The 16,577-nt window shown below is 53.4% G+C and overlaps 1 protein-coding gene across 1 annotated transcript; it reads right to left on the bottom strand.

The window, feature by feature from the left end:
* Positions 1-589: 589 nt before the first annotated feature.
* Positions 590-2,043, bottom strand: LOC100897541 (egl nine homolog 1). Its single transcript, XM_003743640.2, has 4 exons — positions 1,844-2,043; positions 1,468-1,703; positions 1,086-1,218; positions 590-844 (listed from the first exon to the last, which is right to left on the bottom strand). The coding sequence occupies exons 1-4, from the start codon at positions 1,991-1,993 to the stop codon at positions 632-634; spliced, it is 732 nt and encodes a 243-aa protein (XP_003743688.1). The 5' UTR covers positions 1,994-2,043; the 3' UTR covers positions 590-631.
* Positions 2,044-16,577: the final 14,534 nt, after the last annotated feature.

Here is a 16,577-nt window from a genome sequence, read left to right as displayed (position 1 = left end):
CTCGGAGCAGGAGCGATTTCGCCAGAAGGCTCTCAACTCAATTATTGTCCTCGATTCTATGCGAGAATTTTCGGCTTCTCTTCTCGCATCACGAAATTCGTCTGTTCACCTGCGAAGAGCTCATCATGTATCCCGGGCTCCTCAACCTGTACAAATGGCTCGTCGTATGATGTTCCGCTCAATGGAACCCTATCTCCATGCTTGGACGAGTCATCCAAAAGTTTCTCTGCTTTGTCAGGCCTTGACGGATGGGCGGACGGATGCTGTCAACCTGAGCGTGGACACACAACACCGTAAGCGGACATTCGCGTGTTAATTTGTGTCGGGGCCCGAATGAGTCTCCGCCTCTGCTGTCGGTAACAGCACATGTCTGACGGAGCGGCTGTTACCTTGGAAATCAAGCTCGGATACCATGGTGGCCGGGATGCTCCGGGAAATGCAGGACTATTGGAGTTTGAGATCTGGGAACGATGATCAAGCTGGAGAATTCTCCGGCATCCTGCTGAAACTCCTCGTCGTCCTATTTTGGCCGTGCAGGACAACAGTCACTTTGCAACTCCCGGTGCGGCAGAAAGGATAGGCACGTTGCATGTCGAGACGGATTGTCTATTTGTACACACTTCGATCACACTCATCCCTCATCTCGTTGGGAGAACGGTTCCATATCTTGGATGCGTTGCTGGAGCGCTGAGTTTATACAGGTCTGCATCGCGAGTTCGTTATCATCGAAATACCACAACGTTATAGAGAGCCGGCATCGGGCTGCGGGCATGACTTCGTGAGGATTCCGTCGATCTGCCCAGAAGAGAACGAGGCGGTCTAGGATTGGGTGCACTGTCGCCATCTGTAAGGCGAATTCGCGTATTCAGATGGACCGACAATATGAGATGGTATTTGCATCTGTGAAGGACCCCTTCTCAAACGAATACAGGGGTCCGACACAAAGGTCAGAAATCGAAGCTGCTCTCTCGCATCTCGAGAGAAGAGCAGAACCGGCGGTAGGTATTCTGATACAGCGTTCAGCTGGTATCGATAGTGCATCTAGGAAAAGGGAAGCGGGAGAAAAGCTCGCGATCATCTCGAACCTGATCCGGGTGTTCCTCCGGGTAAATCCTGAGAGCTCCGCCGTCTCTCTCGACGTCCCAATCCTTATTCAGGTAATACACGCACGAGATCTTACGTCCGTCGAAGTTCGGATTGTCCACATGCTTGAAGTATCTGATTGAACGAAGGAGAACTTCGATGGGATTCCCAAGCCGAACATTAGCAGCGACCTGCGAAGGCCCTAAGGAATACGGGATCATGGAAAGAGAGGGAGCTCTTCCTGATCCATTATTTACAATCACGAAATTGAATATGTCTGTCTCATGGGCGGCAAACCGACGCATAACTGTTTCCTTCCCTCAAGATAATCTCATTTGCTGTGGATATCGGCGACCGATCCTCCCGGCGAAGATGCATACTTACCTCGTGCCGCTGCCGGGATAACAAGCGAGCATGGCTTTGGTTCTTCGGCTAATTTTGTGTAGGCCGAGTTCCCCCGTCGCGTCATTGGCAACACAATGGGCTATAACGGAGTCCAGGGATCTCGTAAAGTTGTTCGTATAACTGCAAAAGCTCTCGGATCCATCGAGCCAGGCTATTTTATCTCCTCGAACCACTAAACCGCCTCTCGACGCAGTGTCGTTAATGAGCTGACCGTTCTGAAATAGTCCGTGTTCCCGAATCATCACCACGATCGATTCCGCTCGTTATGAATCGGCATTGATCGGGGCTGGTGGTCATTTCCGAACTCGGAAATCTCGGGTGAGAGGAATATCTCCCAGAAAGCCCGGGAACCAACCTTGAACAGATGTTTATTCTCATTGAGTATGCCGATTGCTTCCTTCCGCACGGATTCCGCTCGCGCTGGGCCCAGGAACCCGTCCACGACGCAGATTCCGAAGGTATTCATGTCGTACACGATGTTGTTCAAGCGACTTGTCGGCAACATCGTACGGGCGGATATCGGTACTCGCAGGACAAGTCGAGGGACAGCTTGCCATCAATGAGATCCCAAGCTCTTGGCGATGCCGCGGCAGCTGTGGAGATTAGAAGAGATTAATTGGGAGAGTGTTTGTAGCGATGCCTGTTAATGCCCTCGAAATCGTTAGTCGAGTCTCGGGAGGGTGACGTTGTTTGCACTCCTTACCGGCGACGTGAGCCAGGGTCAAGCGAGCCGATTCAAAGGACACGACTTTCAAGTTCCAAGTCGATCTTGACCTGCCAATCGGCTGGAAATCCCTTCCCGCGGAGGTGACCTCGCCGAATTCCCCGCACGGAGGGGATCCTCCCGGTCCCAGATCCTCGATAAATCCCTGAAGCAAACCCTGTCGTTGGAGCCGAGCTCTTTGTTCTTGCAGAAATCGCCGGAAGTGAGCTGAATATTGAGGCAGCCAGCTTCATTCTGCTGAGAGAGTCAGGCAGACGTGCATATCGGACGGAGCTCGGCTGAGGTTCCCGAAAGCTCGAGTTCCTCCGGTAAGCCTCGGCTGCAGTAGTTGCGAAAGCAGCAGCACAATATCGATACGACCATCATTCGATATCCCCGCCAGTGTACTGTGTCCGATGCCCGGCAGTTCTTGCCCTAGCTCCTGCGGTATCCGCTGCGAAGCTGATTGGCGAATCCAGCCGTTCCCTCCGAGTTGAGCATCAGGCAGCTCGAAACGCGAGACGTCCACGTTGCTCTCGGGACCGAGCTCTTACAATTAGTCGGCGAACCATTCTGCCGGTCCCAGAGCTTCTCGGAGAACTGGCCTCACTGTCATCGATGGAGAATCCGGCAGGCATCATTTCTGGGGGGGGGGGGTAATCGGGCGATTGGGCGGGGCATAGGGGTGAGGTGTAACCAACGTTTACCTCCTAGGTTTTGAACGATTTCCCCTTACACCGAGAAAGGCCGGGGGCTCCAGCTTCTCTCTTAGCCCCGGGATTTTGGGCTCGGAGCTCTTGGAACCTTCGACCCGTTCCTCCGGGGTTTCCCGGAGTCTCTCCTTCGATTCCACGCGTTCGAGAAAGGAAGTAAGGCGAAAGTTCCCCGGAATAGGACCCTACCTGGGAAATCCTGCGGCGTGCCGAGATTCACGAAGCCAGCCCCCGAGCCTCATCCGAGGGCGCTCGCTCCGATCCCGTCCTTTTTTCACATCCTGGACCGCCGCGATGGAATATGACGGTGGCTCACTCGGGCAGCTTGAGCTGCTCCCTCGCGGTCGACTGCGATTCCATCCATGGAAGCTCCACGCGACGTTCGAGACCCGAAGCGAGCAAGTGTCGTTTCTTTTGCTGCGGGCGCGCCGGTGAGCTACGTGATCGCTTCCACGCGGCGTTTGCTCCTCACGGATCGAAAGCACCCGAGACCATTATCGGCCGGAATTCGAGAATCAGGCGCGACTCCAATATCGAGCTCGGTTAGAAAGGCGAATCTCACAACGGCTTCGCGGGACCCACCGAATTTCGGTGACATCCGACGAGCTGATGAATAGTCCGCCGGAATTCATCAGAACCACTTCCCCGAGGCATGAAAATAATGGATTGAGAGATGCCGCTCGTTCGAGCCCGTCCCGTATCAACGGTCTGCGCTGAAAGACCGGGGGGCGGTTAATCCAGTCGGCCAGCGAGGGGCGCTGTAATTTGCGACACAATGAATGGCTGCGTGTTAATAGAGAACGAGAGCCGGCGTCGCACGGGGGCGGATACGGGGACGCGACTGATCGGAGCGACGTGAGGTGTGAGAAGACTTCTTTGTGTCGTCCCAAACCGATGAGATCCGAGTCACGCAGGAAGTTCGTTCAGACCATACATAGATCATGACGTCCAATGGAGCCCTTGGCACCGTGGTCGCTCCCATATCGAATCCAAAAACGGAGCCTAATCGAAGCGATGGTCCTGCTTCGGTCGGTCGCCTTTCTCTCGCCAATGTTCCTCCTGATTTCGAACAATCTTCTATGGAGATGCTCCGTTCTCAGTGGTATGTGACAATCTCCTTTGATAAGTAATCTTCCCTGAACGGGGTGGTCTCATTGGAGCATGAAGTTTTTCTCTCAATATTAGATCCAGTCCATCGTACAACTCCAGCGATATGTTCGCGTCGAGTAGGATATATGACGAATGTCCATTGAAACGTTCCCTTGTTCCCAATAATTTCGACCCGCGCTCCTCTCTCCTCATTCGATCCGGTCCCTGTCGAGTGCGTTCTCCGTGCCGTCAGCGGATTGCTCATGATTTCATGATATCTAGAGGAACAGGTATGAACGACACTGGCTCGCATCTGGGACTGCTGCAGTGGCTCACATTCCCTCAGGCTTGTTCTAAAACGACGTCGGCTTCGGATCTGCTAGCGATCAATCTGGAATTCTCATGCCCCCGGCTCTCTCTCTCCCGAATCGGAACAGCTTGACGTTGTGGTCGCATTCGCTCGAATGAATCTCAGCCGTCAGCTCGTAGAGAGCAGAGAGGAATAATTATTTCTGGTTCTCGGACCTCGATGAAAAAGTATTTGAGGAAAGCGTATCAGAGAGGAGGCATCCGCCGGGAGAAGAAGGGCCTCCTCCCGACTCCATGGCCCGATCTCAGACTACGGACCTGGAAGAAAATAGTTTGTCATTGAATGCGCTCGCAAGAATCGTCGAGCATACCTAGAAAATTCAGGACCGTTTATTGCTTCCAGCTTTTTTGTATGTTTTGCCTTTTCTCCGCGATGAGGGAGACTCCCAGAACAAGAATCGTCCGATGTACGTGACCGGCCACGAGAAGTCGACGAGGGTCTCGAATCTTAGCAGGATACGAACGGCATTGGAATACATTCTCGGTCTTCCTTCCGCTCGTACTCTTTCCCCTGCGTATGGGCGCCCGGCTCCAAATGAGCAATCTGTGGGAATTACAGCCTTCGAAATCGAGCGGCAAACAGGGAACCTTCCCTGATCCACGAGGCTTTGTACGATCTGTGTGATCCGGCAAGGAAACTGTTTTTTTTCGAGAAGAAAAACGCCCTCTCGCAAGTTGTGTGAGCCCTGGCAAAGGATGGGGTTTCGGAACGAGCGGGAGGGATAATGTCATATGGAGCGAAAACTCACCGTCGATAGCGTCTCTCGCTTCGACGCTCAGGAATGGCTTCAAAAATGGTTAGCTGGAAAGGGACGGCAACGGGCACGGGTTGTCGAAGGCGAGCCACAGACCAAGTTCTTGGACTGCTGCTAGGTTCACCGTCTCTCCTCGGAAATAAGGCATTCCCTATCAACTTTTCCTCGTTTCCGGGGATGCCTCGCCGTGTCATGCTCGTTCAATCTCAGTCGCAGGGAATCTCCCGCGTGATGAGAGGATAGGAGAGCTCCTCGTGATTGATAGCTTCACTCAGATTTTCCAGCTGGAAGCTGCGAAAATCAATCACGCCGAGGACAGATCTGACTCGTTTCGAAACCCTCTCGCGAGAATGGAGGGACGACCAATCACCGACCGATAGGAAGTGCGGAGAGGCTCTCCTTGAAGTTACGGATAGAGAATACTGTCTCCTGGACTGACCGGTCCGCAAGCGCTACCGGCCGCGAGGCTCTCTGACTGGCCGCCGGCGGCCTGCAATGTCCCTTATCTGCTGTCAGCCATTATTGGTTGCCGATAGATTCCCTCGTGAGAGGAATTCAGAAAAAGTCCTGTAGTCCAAGCAGCGGTGGTTGGACGAGTATTCGCGATATCCTTCATTCCGGGGAGTTTGTATGGAATCTGACACCTATATTGGAAGGAAAAGTAAGCAGGACAATGGAGGAGTTGAGTCTCCCGACTCTTTATTATCTGGGCGCTTGAAGGCGCTCGTGTAAGCAAGCGAGAGCCGGTGCGTTCCGGGACCTACTCGTGTTCCCGGCATCCCGCGCGCATTCGTACCGTAGGATAGCATCGCGATAGATAGATAGAGGGTTGAGGATGAAGGATTAGCACACTCTCTTTGCGACAGACATCCGACAGATCAGAGAAGAGTGGAAAGAAATGTCTCTGCCTTCGATCTGGTCTTCACTCCACGCTCCACGTGTTCAGAGACGTCTGTCGTATTCATCCCGTGAATCGTCACGATCGCCGAACGGCGAAACTCAGATGAGGTCGTGAGTGATGCGAAACTTTCCTGAACAGGAGGCCGACAAATGGGACGGTGAGACCGTTGGGTTTCTCAAGGGTCACTCCATTCCAGACTTTGGGGAAAGATCGATCGAAGACCTTCAAGCTCAGTCCGATATTGAAGACTTCGGTCACCAATCGGGACGATCCCCCTTCGGAGAACGTGCGGCGCAGGCATGCAACTTATGCAGATCCTGCAGATCCTCATGACCAGCATCTCGGAGGGGGAGCAGAAGTAGGACCAATCTTACGAAGAATGTAGGGCCGCGACTCATGAACGAGTTTGCGGGAGCTCACATCGATTGGTGGCTTTGGCACAGAACACGGAAGGTTCCACGTCATTTCAAGCGGATAAACCCCCCTTTCCCCCGTTACTTCATCGCCAACCGGCAGGGAAGACCGAGGAGATGGCCGAGTGCTTGGCGCACCGGTACTACGTTTGCGGAGTGCGCGACCTATGTATTTCGCGCCCTAACGCCGCGAAACGGAGCTGGAATGCGCTTTCCAAGGAAACTCGTCAGCGAAGAAACCAGCAACGCTCTGCGCAGAGAAGAGAAGGCAGCGCCCCCGCCGATCGGAACTACCGCGGTGGTGTCTTCCAGGAACCTACGGAATGCGCATTCTAGATGAGCCTTGCTCCCGAGGATCAGGGGGAAAATCTTCGAGAGTTGCTGAACCCTCATGCTCTCGGAGCCCGCATCGAACTACCCGCCTCCGGTTCGAGCCAGACCACACCAATCGAGCCCAGTGATTGGTTCCCTCGGAGATCGGCGCCAGCATCTTTGAATAGTGTCTGCTCTCTCTTGTCAATAGTCCTCTCGGGAGCGCTAAAGGCCTCCCGATGACATTATTACCTCGATGCGTCGTCTGCTCCGACCCGCTCAGCCTCTAGTGTTATAAACATCGCTGCTGTTCGAGTATTTAGCGATTTTATTATGGTTCTCGTGTTCATAGTGGGAAAATTGAGCTAAAATTGAGCTTCCTCAGCCGTTTCGGCTTCAATCAGGTGAGTACACTGGACTTCTAGGCTCACTGGATACTCATGGGGAAGTGAACAAAAGTTTTGGAGAAGATCACCGCGCACAGTCCACGTATCCGCCGCGTTGGAACTATTCGCGCAGGAGATACCATACAGCCTCAGCTCACAGTCACCGTCGACAGTGAGCTGACCCACATCGAACGCCGAGAATTTTCGAACTTTGTTGCCTATTTCACGAAATGACATTGTTCCAAAAGGCTTACCTTGTCTCGTGTGGCCAAGCCGGCAGAGAACGTTTTGCGCCGGGCTGCAGCAATTATTTTTAACTCTGCTCTGACCAGTGATTCGAACAGCTGCTCTGCCTATGAATTCCATTAGAAAGAGTGCACCAGATTCGACTTCTGGGGTTCAGAGCAAATGTCAGCAGACCTGAGCGCTTTGACATCGAACTTGGCTTCTCCCCCGGGGCCGGAGCCAGCTCGCCTGAGCGAAGTGGTTGGAATTGATCTAGTCATACCATGCTCGGATGACTCCAATGGTCAGCAGCACGCCGACAATCGATTGACCAAAAACCGATCCTGTGGTGAACGACTCCCTCACGAGGACCAGGTTCTGAGGCTCCCTAAGGAGCAAGATAGACCAGCCCCGTCTAACTGCAGCTACATTCCGGAGAGAGCGGCGGAGCTTCCTCCGATTCGAGATTCGTCACTCATCCTCTGAGGTCGCGATTCGCGCGCGTTCCCGCTCCCGTCCCAGACGTCACTCGGCTGCGGGTTTCCATTTGCTTGCTCCATGTAAATCGGCCGTTTCCCGGTCCCATGACTGGCGCTCCGAGACTCCGGACGGTCCACGCTGGCCGTCATGAGAAATCAGGCAATTGTGCCAATAGGTGTATTTCCGCTTTTCCGCGTGTGGCATGCTCAAGTGAAGGAGGATAGCATCAGAAACGCGCGTTCCCCTAGTCGATTACGTTGTTTGATACTTTGAGTCGATCGAATCCTCTTGTGATGTCAGTATTTCCCTGAGAGTATGTTTGTGTGTCATTCGTCTCGTGAGAGTCGATGGCCGCGAGTGTTGCTGCCGTAGTTCATTCGGCTAAACCGGATAAGATACTCAACGCTGACCATCGACGTCGTCGTTGTCGTCGTCGCTCATCTAAGAGTCTACCCAGTGTCCCGCTCGTGGCAATAGGCGAAAACTACCAATCCTTCCGGGCCCTTCCACTGTACATATAGCTTCAATCGAGGCGGCGACGACGTCTGTGTTGCCGCCGTCGTCGGTCCGATCCCGTGATGCTCACGTGACGTTCGCGAGCAACCTGTCTGTTGTTCTGTTCCAATGTTGACGGCAGAGTGCCTAGAACATGACCGTCGGTCCTGCAGGATCTCCGAGAGAATCTTCCACGGAGCTTGTCAGCCATACGGCCAGATCGCTCATTCATTCATTCACTCATTCTACTCCGTCAGTCCGGCGGACTGCCAGTCAGTCAGTCACTCAGTCAGTGATTCTAAAACTCGCGAGCCGGTCTAGATATCGGCTCGAGTTACGACTGTCGCCGTCACTAGGACATTATTCTTCCATGTATGGCCGGTCTTCGTTAGCGTTGGATTTTTCCCGCTCCAGAGACATTTCCCTTCCCGTTTCTTGGACCTATCTGGCTCGATCCAATTCGATTCGGTCTCGACTAAACTCATTGCATGAGCGTCTGGTGGGTCGATGAGAGCTTGTTTTATAGGCTGCTTCAACTAATTGAGCTGAGTCCCACCCGTCGTCCATCTCTTCGATGTAGTCGGTCTTCCGGTCTGCTACCGGAGACCTATCAGTGTTGAATCGATCGAGATTCGATGCATGGATTTCATTTCGTCAACGTAAGAACGAGATCAACAACCGACGGAGCGGTTTCTCCCGGAGGAAAATATCAACAGCATCCGCCCTGCTCTTCAGGGCTCGTATACCCCAGGCAGAATACACTGACGCTTTCACCAGATGGCAGTAATTGCCAGAACTGGTTTCCTTCTCCGAATCCGGCGTCGTTGCCCGCGGTGCTGTTGTCGAGCTATTAGACGGACAATCGAGGAAGAGCACTCACGCTTTCGTCTCGAACCAACGGTTGCGGAAAAACGTGGTTTCTCGGTTGGTTGTCGAGAGCGTCTTCCAATCGCGTCGTTGATTTCGTTGTGGCTTCGAAGGTTTGAGCTAGAGGATTCTCATCTTTCACTGCCTCTTTTTGGCGGCGATTGTTGACGCTGTGGTCATTTGTTCCAAGGATGCTACCAACGTAGAGGTTCGTCTGACGCTGAAATGTTGCACCTGTCCAAGTGACGGACCGAGTGACAGACCGACTGGCTGACCGAATGATCGACCAATCTCAGGACCACCGGAATTTCTGCTCTTCCTTCAGCGATATTCGTCCGACATGACCAGTCCTGCTTTCGACGTTGCTTTCGCCGTTGGTCGTGCAGCCCGGACACATTATATACGTGACATCGTCGATGAATTGCCTCAAACGCAGCGCTCGCAGCCAGAACTCCTCTGGCGCCGCGGGCTTGCGGCTCTAGCCGTGTCTCTCGCGCGGGCACATGCATGCGCTATGTCGAAAGTATGACCTTGACCGAATGTTATTCTCTGTCCCTCCTGTGAACTCCCTATGAGCGAGTACGTGCGTGGCCTTCGAACGGTCTTTCGAAACCTTCCCGGCTTGCACCCGGTCGGGCAGGGCGATTAAACTCCATTTTCACCTCGCCCGCCCAAATCGCATACCGTGTCAGGGAGGTGGGTCGGCCGACCGGTCATTCCTCCTTCGGAATGACAGAAGTCCGCCGAGTCGGAGGTCGGATGAGCGCAGTCGACGGGTGAACAAGTCTTCCATTCGGAGCGATTCAAGTCTCTGCTTCATCTTCTCGGCATTCCCGGCTATATTGCAGCGTCATAGCAGCGGGTTTCCTGTGAGGTTTCCCATTGAATTTCCCGCTGACTTTCCTCCAGGGGACGCACATACATAGCTCGACGAGCCCACAGATGGCGCTTTCCTTTGATTCCATGGATGGACGACGAGCATGTCGCCGAGGCCATTGCGTCTCCCCTACATAATTCGAGGGCTCCTCTGTCGATGTGTGAAGGAGGCGAATCGCGAACAATCTGAAGACTACATCCGAGCAGCGGCCGACTTCGCTTCTGGATCGCCCTGTCGATTTCGTGCAGACGAGAGCCGCACCGACTAGAGAGACCGCAATCAAGATTTTCTGGGTCGCGATTATCCGCTTCCTTCCGTCGTCGCTCGATGATGTTTGATGAAATCACATGCTCGCTCAGCTTCTGCATATGGTTTCTTCTTTTTTTCCGGCCCAGCGAGTCCATGCTCCTCAGCTAGCCGACTCTGGCCGGTCGCGAATCGGTAGCGGAAAATGATGACTCGATTACCAGTACCGGGAGCATATCAAGAACGTCGCCGGAGTCTGATGGGAGGAAGAATATCCGGGACGTCAGCATTTGCATTTTTTTTCCACATCGAACGCGGCTCGCGACAAATTTCGCGTGTCCGCCGCTAACGTGGGGTAGAATTTTTGAGCGACAGACTCGCATGAGCAAAAAAGGCTCTCGATAGAATCCGCGTCAGGTCCCCTCCGGACGTTCGGTCGAGGGGCCTCGGCGGTGCCGCCACCGAATTCCGCCCTTATTGAATAGTCATTCGACGACCAGACCACCGGCCAATGGGGCAGAGTGAGGGACGAGCAGAAAGACTGACGGACTGACGAACGGACCCGAAGATAGAAAGAGCGACCGACGGGCGGATAGATAGACGCATTTGTCTGAATGGTGTTCAGGTCATGAATTATGGAAGCAGTCGTTGTGTTCCGAGCCGGATACAAGAATGGTGGGGGTGAGAGCCTTTGGAGCCTTACTCGTCCCCGTTGCTCCTGTTTCATGGAAGAGGAATGGAAGAGATTTGGGGTCAGATTCGGAGCCATTCGCTAATGTCGTGGCGCATCGATCAGGTCCGAAAGAAATTCGTTGATCGGATCGAAGAAACCGCCTTCGACAGGAGATTCGATGCGAAGAGCGAAGTCCGGGGATAGAGGGAGACGGGTCGGAGACTCAGCTAATACCGACTTCCAAACAACATCAGTGTATCTATCATCTGACGGAAAAGCCCGGTTGGGAACATGGCCGAAGCCCAACGGTCCGGATCGACTGAATTTACTTCGGTGGCGGTCGCGGTAGCAGTAGACTTCTGCGGAACTCGTTCTCCTGTCAGTCAAACGGGATGTCGATTCTGAAACAATGTGAGCGAGAGGGAATGCAATAGAGGGTTGTGAGAGTAAAAAGAACGAGGGAGACGAACTCAGAGTATGGGGTAACGTTCGAAATCGGCGGTACTGCCGTCTGCATCCGCAATGAGTATGAAGACTTTTGGGAGAACTCTCCGCTCGCTTCCGCCTCTTGAAGAACACCGGAACGGATCGATAGAAAATAGGAATGTCCGCGGGCCGTTCAGTAGCAATTAAAGCCCGAAATCGCGACACGGAATCCGATAACGAAAGGGCGCTCACCGTGCGACCGGCAGAGGACGAACTCTGAATAGTCTCGGAGATTGAGGGCAGCTGTCTTTCCGACCATCTATGTCCACGGCCTAGTTATCTGTCGAGAGTGGAGGCGATGAATTCCCTCTAGTACCCATTGCAGTGGCCCGGCGACGAAACAGTGACTTCATGAACTGACTTTGCGTTCACAGACAAGCTGTTGCCGTCGTACCGTTCCGATCCTGCGCTCGACGCGTTCGTGCGCTCGAAGGAAACTCCGAGAAAACGTATGAGCAGCAGCAGCAGCGCGGCAGATATAGGATGCCGGAGTCGGTAACGGAGGCGACGAGAGTTACTCGGCTCGGAACGTACGGTATTGGGATTTACGCCGGCGTTCGAAGAGCCGGCTTTTTCTCAGTATGGACTCACGGCAACTGAATAAACTGCGCCGCGGCGATTCCATCGCCTCCGGGACGCGGGATTAAGCCAGTCAGTGGTCTTTTTCGGTCAGTCGAGATTCCCTGTAAATGGTGAACCCATTCGCTCTTGTAGCTCGGGGAATTTCTCCACTTCGAGCGTTCTTACATTTGTGAATTTTTTGGTGATAAGGAGAGTTCTCGGCGGGTTTTCCACCACGGACTGACTTCGCATGAGTTTTTCCCGCGGAGCCAGCCCTGCCTGGCTAAATGCATAATTATACGGTCGGAGGATTAGATCAGCAAATATTGTGACGGCGATAGCTCACGAACCTTAGCGTCCGAGGCAGCTGCTCTAGCCGACTGAGGAGGAGTTCTTCCTCAATATTCGCTGCTGGTAAGGGTTCTCGGGCTCCTTTTGTCTTCACGAGGACGAGGAATGTCGTTTTACGAAAAAAGGATCGATGGACTGATAGTCTGAATGTCGCTCCTTTTGAGGGCTTCCCCCGGGCTTCCATCCGAACCGCCCCTTTTGCGGGACTCGGACCCGCAATATCCTTGCTCGGTCGCATATTCTTCTCGAGCCTTTCGATCGATAGACTAATTGTGAGTGGTAGGATTACATCGATTGACCATACTGTTCCCTTTGAACTCAGGATGGGTGTAGGCGGACCGCGTTTCCTTAATGATTGCTCGAGCGGCCTGAGGTCCCGCGCTGAAGAGTTTTCCGAACTGTATTTAGGCTGAAGTTTTTCTCTGGAGAAAAACGTCGAAAGAACATGGGAACCGAGTGGGGCGAGAGAAAGAATATAGCCAACGGATGGCTATCGGTTATGAGTCTCCCATTTGCTGATTTTTGTGTCATCGTTGTCGCCCTGGATCTATATAGAGACTTTGAGCGCAGTGGGTGGAGCTGTTCGAGGACTTGGAGAACGGAGGGGGAGAGAGTGTGACACACGAGGATGGATTGAGAGCGGCAAATGGTCGTAGAAACGGAAGAATCAGCTTTTCGAGCGGACGAAATTCGAATAAATTGTAATCTGATTTCTCATTTTCCCCGGTGACCGCAGTCACTGCGATAACCTGACATGGGGATGTAATGGGGTGTCGATTTCTTCCCGGATCTGCTCTTCGGAGTCCCCGTGCCGACACGATCAGTTATAATCTTCCGTGAGCTAATCTTCCGTCTCTGACATATGCTAGTCGACGAGTAAATGTATCTCCGGCTGTATGTGCATATTCAAATGAGCGGAAGGATACGTATCTCTGTAAATGAATACATATATGTTCGCGAGGTCCTACGATGAGTTGAGAAATCCCGGCCATCAGATGGTAAGTCATCAACGTTCGCTGAAGGATTCGTGATCGCGTTGCGGGCTCCAATAGATTGAAAAGCCGATACATCGACAGGATACAGCGATGACACTTATCCTGGCGTGGAGCGTCGCGTCGTCTCCACCGATGGTCGGAGCTAATATGGTCGCTTCTGGGAATGCCCCTCGGGATAGCCTGAGACGCTTGAGCCAAGAAGCTTGTGTCAAGCCAATGTTATAAGCTCTGAGCTCCTTGACGTCAATCTGCCTGCCCGCCGTCCCTGTTGAGCCGCTACCCCACGGGAGCAGGTCTTCGGTCTCAACGCCACTTTTTTCCTTGGCTCTCGTTCAAACCTTCTCCGCCGCTCTAGCCCTGTGATTCCCCATACCCTACGAGAGTGCGGATGCTCTACGGATGATGGCTCGTTGGTCACTCCGAGAAAACGCCGCTGCTCCTCGGGAGGACGAGGGGGCAGCTACTTCTGGCAGGTCCTGAATATCAAGGAGAGTGGGTTTGACGAGCTCGCCGCCCAGGCCTGCGCCGAAGCATATTACTGGAAACGACCACCAGAGAGGGGATGGGCCACCCGAGTGTTTTTCCCTCAACTCCAGGATGTTGAGGAATTCTCCTTTCAGGAAATACTAATCAGCCGCGAGTAAGGACAAGCGAGATCGGACAGGAGGAAACTCCGAGAGAAGAATTTTTTCGCTTCGTCGAACTCCTTCGGGAGAACGACGGTTTTGACTGTCGCGTCCGGGGGACTGGTCCAGATTTTGCTGCTTTTGTCGAGTCGGCATCTCGAGGGCGCATGCTCGTATCGGTTTTCGACGGAGCCCCCTCCGAGATCAGACGGGTGCAAGTCTGGGTTTGAAACCCGTTCGCAGCCGAAGGTGAGAGCGTACGTGTATCATCGATCATCGAACGATACCTAACCTTCCACCCGCGGCCTATCGAGACCCTGTCTGGTTGGTTGCTTGCTTGCTGTGGGTCCGAGGCCGTCCACGCCTGTTAGCGCGCTAAATTTAGCGGGCTACTGGACTTAGTAGGTCTAATTTCGGAAAACCACGTGCTGAGCGCAACGATTTGACGTCATGCCCGGTCGGGGACGAACTTGAACTCGCTCTCTGCGCGGGACGCAACGCGTATTTTGACCAAGTGCCCTCGCATTCCGTTCGACGGTGCCTGATATCTATCCGACGAATAAAGTTTTCGATGATCTCGCGCACCGCGACCGGTGTCGTCGCCATAGATGAGCATTATCCGCTCTGAGCGAAGTCATCGTCATGTCTGGGGAGTTTCTCGAGTTGGGGAAGCTTCGCCGCCAAGGCGATTTTTCTCTTCAGAGCCGCTCCTTTTAGAGTACACCTCAAGCCGCCTACGGTTCCCAGGGCAGGTCCTGGAGGCGAATTCCGGGATGCAGGACGCCCTCCTTGGGCTTACCCAGATCAAAGTATGTTCGGGATTGCGCTTGCCATGTGATTATGTTCAAGCTATAGGAACTTTCTCCGAGAGTCCAATTCAATCGCTCCCCGAGTCCTCCCATCGTTCTGTCTCCTCTTTCGGTTGGCGGCGATGTCGACCACGAACGATTGCGCGAGCTGGCAGTGATCGAGAGTATGGAGAACGACCGAAGGAGAGAGAATCATGAGGAAACGAGGAAAACGTCTGACTGAGAGTGGCTGCTCGGCCGTTGTACTCGTGATGTATGATCCTATCACATTTAATATGATTTCCGACGACGTGATAATGAATATCTTCCAGCTGGCCCGCCGACCCTCGTACCTTTCCTCCCCGTCATCATGGCTGTCAACGCTCGCTTCCAAGTTCCCAGCGTTCTATTCCTTTCGCTCTGCCCCCTTCAGCCCTCAGAATGACTTCGAGAGCTCGGAAGTGTTCTTTCCACTTCCGTCGAGCTCTTCACCTCAGGGGGCTGTGGGGGAAGCTTTAGCACTCACTCAGCCCCGGCGATTCTAACAATAAGACAAAGGTTCCGTGGGCTTCTCCGTGTTGGTTTCGATTTCACTCTCGACGACTTTGATTCGAGCCGAATCGATTCCTTCCCGGAATCCCAAAACTCGAATCCAGTGATTCTCGTGAGCGAACATTCCGTCGTCGAGCCGGAGTACTCGTCGACAGCCGATGATGTCGCGCATTATTTTCTGTCCATGCAACATCGTCATCCGATAAGTGCGGATGATTGACTTACTCGGTCGGTTTTGGATGACTTGCGTCCGAACAACTGAAGTGGATGGCGTCGTCGACGGCGGTGGCGGCGGCTTAGTCGAATCAGTCGTTCCTCTCGATACCGACGGCTCCGAATGAACGAATGAATAAGGTTTCTACGCGTGGTCAGTCGATTCGACGCGGCTGTTGGCCTCAAACTGGACATATTGCGTGTCCCGTGACATCGCAAATGAACATTGATGTTCGACCTGCTATTCCCGAAAATGTAACACGATCTGTTGGGTGATCTGATTTTTTTTTTCGAGAGCGCTGAAAGGCTCCCAGAGTCTCGTTGTCTGTTTCCAGGGCCCACCGCCATCCGCAAATATGTTCTGCGACGGCAGCGTTCGCCACTGCGAGGGAAATAAATGTCCTCTGTCCTTATGGAATCTCCCACCGTCCGAGGTGGTAGTGAGCTGTCCCAAGTTTTTTTCCATCGTAGGTTCGTTCGCGATCGTCCGGATACTGTTATTTTCCCTCTGCCTGCTCCGAAGAGGAACCAGTCAGCCTTTGTCTTTTTATTTCCCTTTCCATTCCCCTGATGCTCCGGATGCCGGACTTTCTTTCGCCGTGAGTTTTCCCCTGCACGTTTCCGTCTCCATCGGCTTCACGGGCATCGTGTAAATATTAACGACCGAAGAACGTAAAAATAGATGTGCTGCATCCCGAGTGGCAGAAACGCCCGCGATAGCCCCGTGTTTGATTCACATCGGTGTACGTAGGTGTGTACAAGCATCGTACAGCCCGTTTCCCGTATACCCCAGCGGAAGATGCGAGCGAGATCGTTTAGGCATGAGAGAAAACACTTGCGGGAATCGAGAGCCAACAGATTCCTCGGCAAGTGGTTGTCTGGACCGCTCCGAGGGCCGATTCCACGCCTCCGATTGAGATGTATGGAGGACGAATTCATCCGCGATCGCTCGCTTGAGCCGGGCACCTTTGTTCCAGGCGTGTCGTTCGAACGTGTCCCAACCAGAAGCAAGG

The sequence above is a fragment of the Galendromus occidentalis genome, unplaced genomic scaffold (genome assembly GCF_000255335.2).
Source record: "Galendromus occidentalis unplaced genomic scaffold, Mocc_1.1 scf7180000077450, whole genome shotgun sequence".
NCBI classification, from domain to species: Eukaryota; Metazoa; Arthropoda; class Arachnida; order Mesostigmata; family Phytoseiidae; genus Galendromus; species Galendromus occidentalis.
The sequence above is the reverse complement of the archived record's forward strand: the minus strand, read 5'-3'. Positions and strand labels throughout refer to the sequence as shown.

Excerpts from the sequence above, each read along its gene's own strand:
- LOC100897541 (XM_003743640.2), bottom strand. The coding sequence starts at position 1,993 with ATGTTGCCGACAAGTCGCTTGAACAACATCGTGTACGACATGAATACC. Across the intron at positions 1,704-1,843 it reads AGAATAAACATCTGTTCAAG|AACGGTCAGCTCATTAACGA; the intron begins GTTGGTTCCCGG and ends GGACTATTTCAG. Across the intron at positions 845-1,085 it reads CGGAGGAACACCCGGATCAG|ATGGCGACAGTGCACCCAAT; the intron begins GTTCGAGATGAT and ends TTCGCCTTACAG.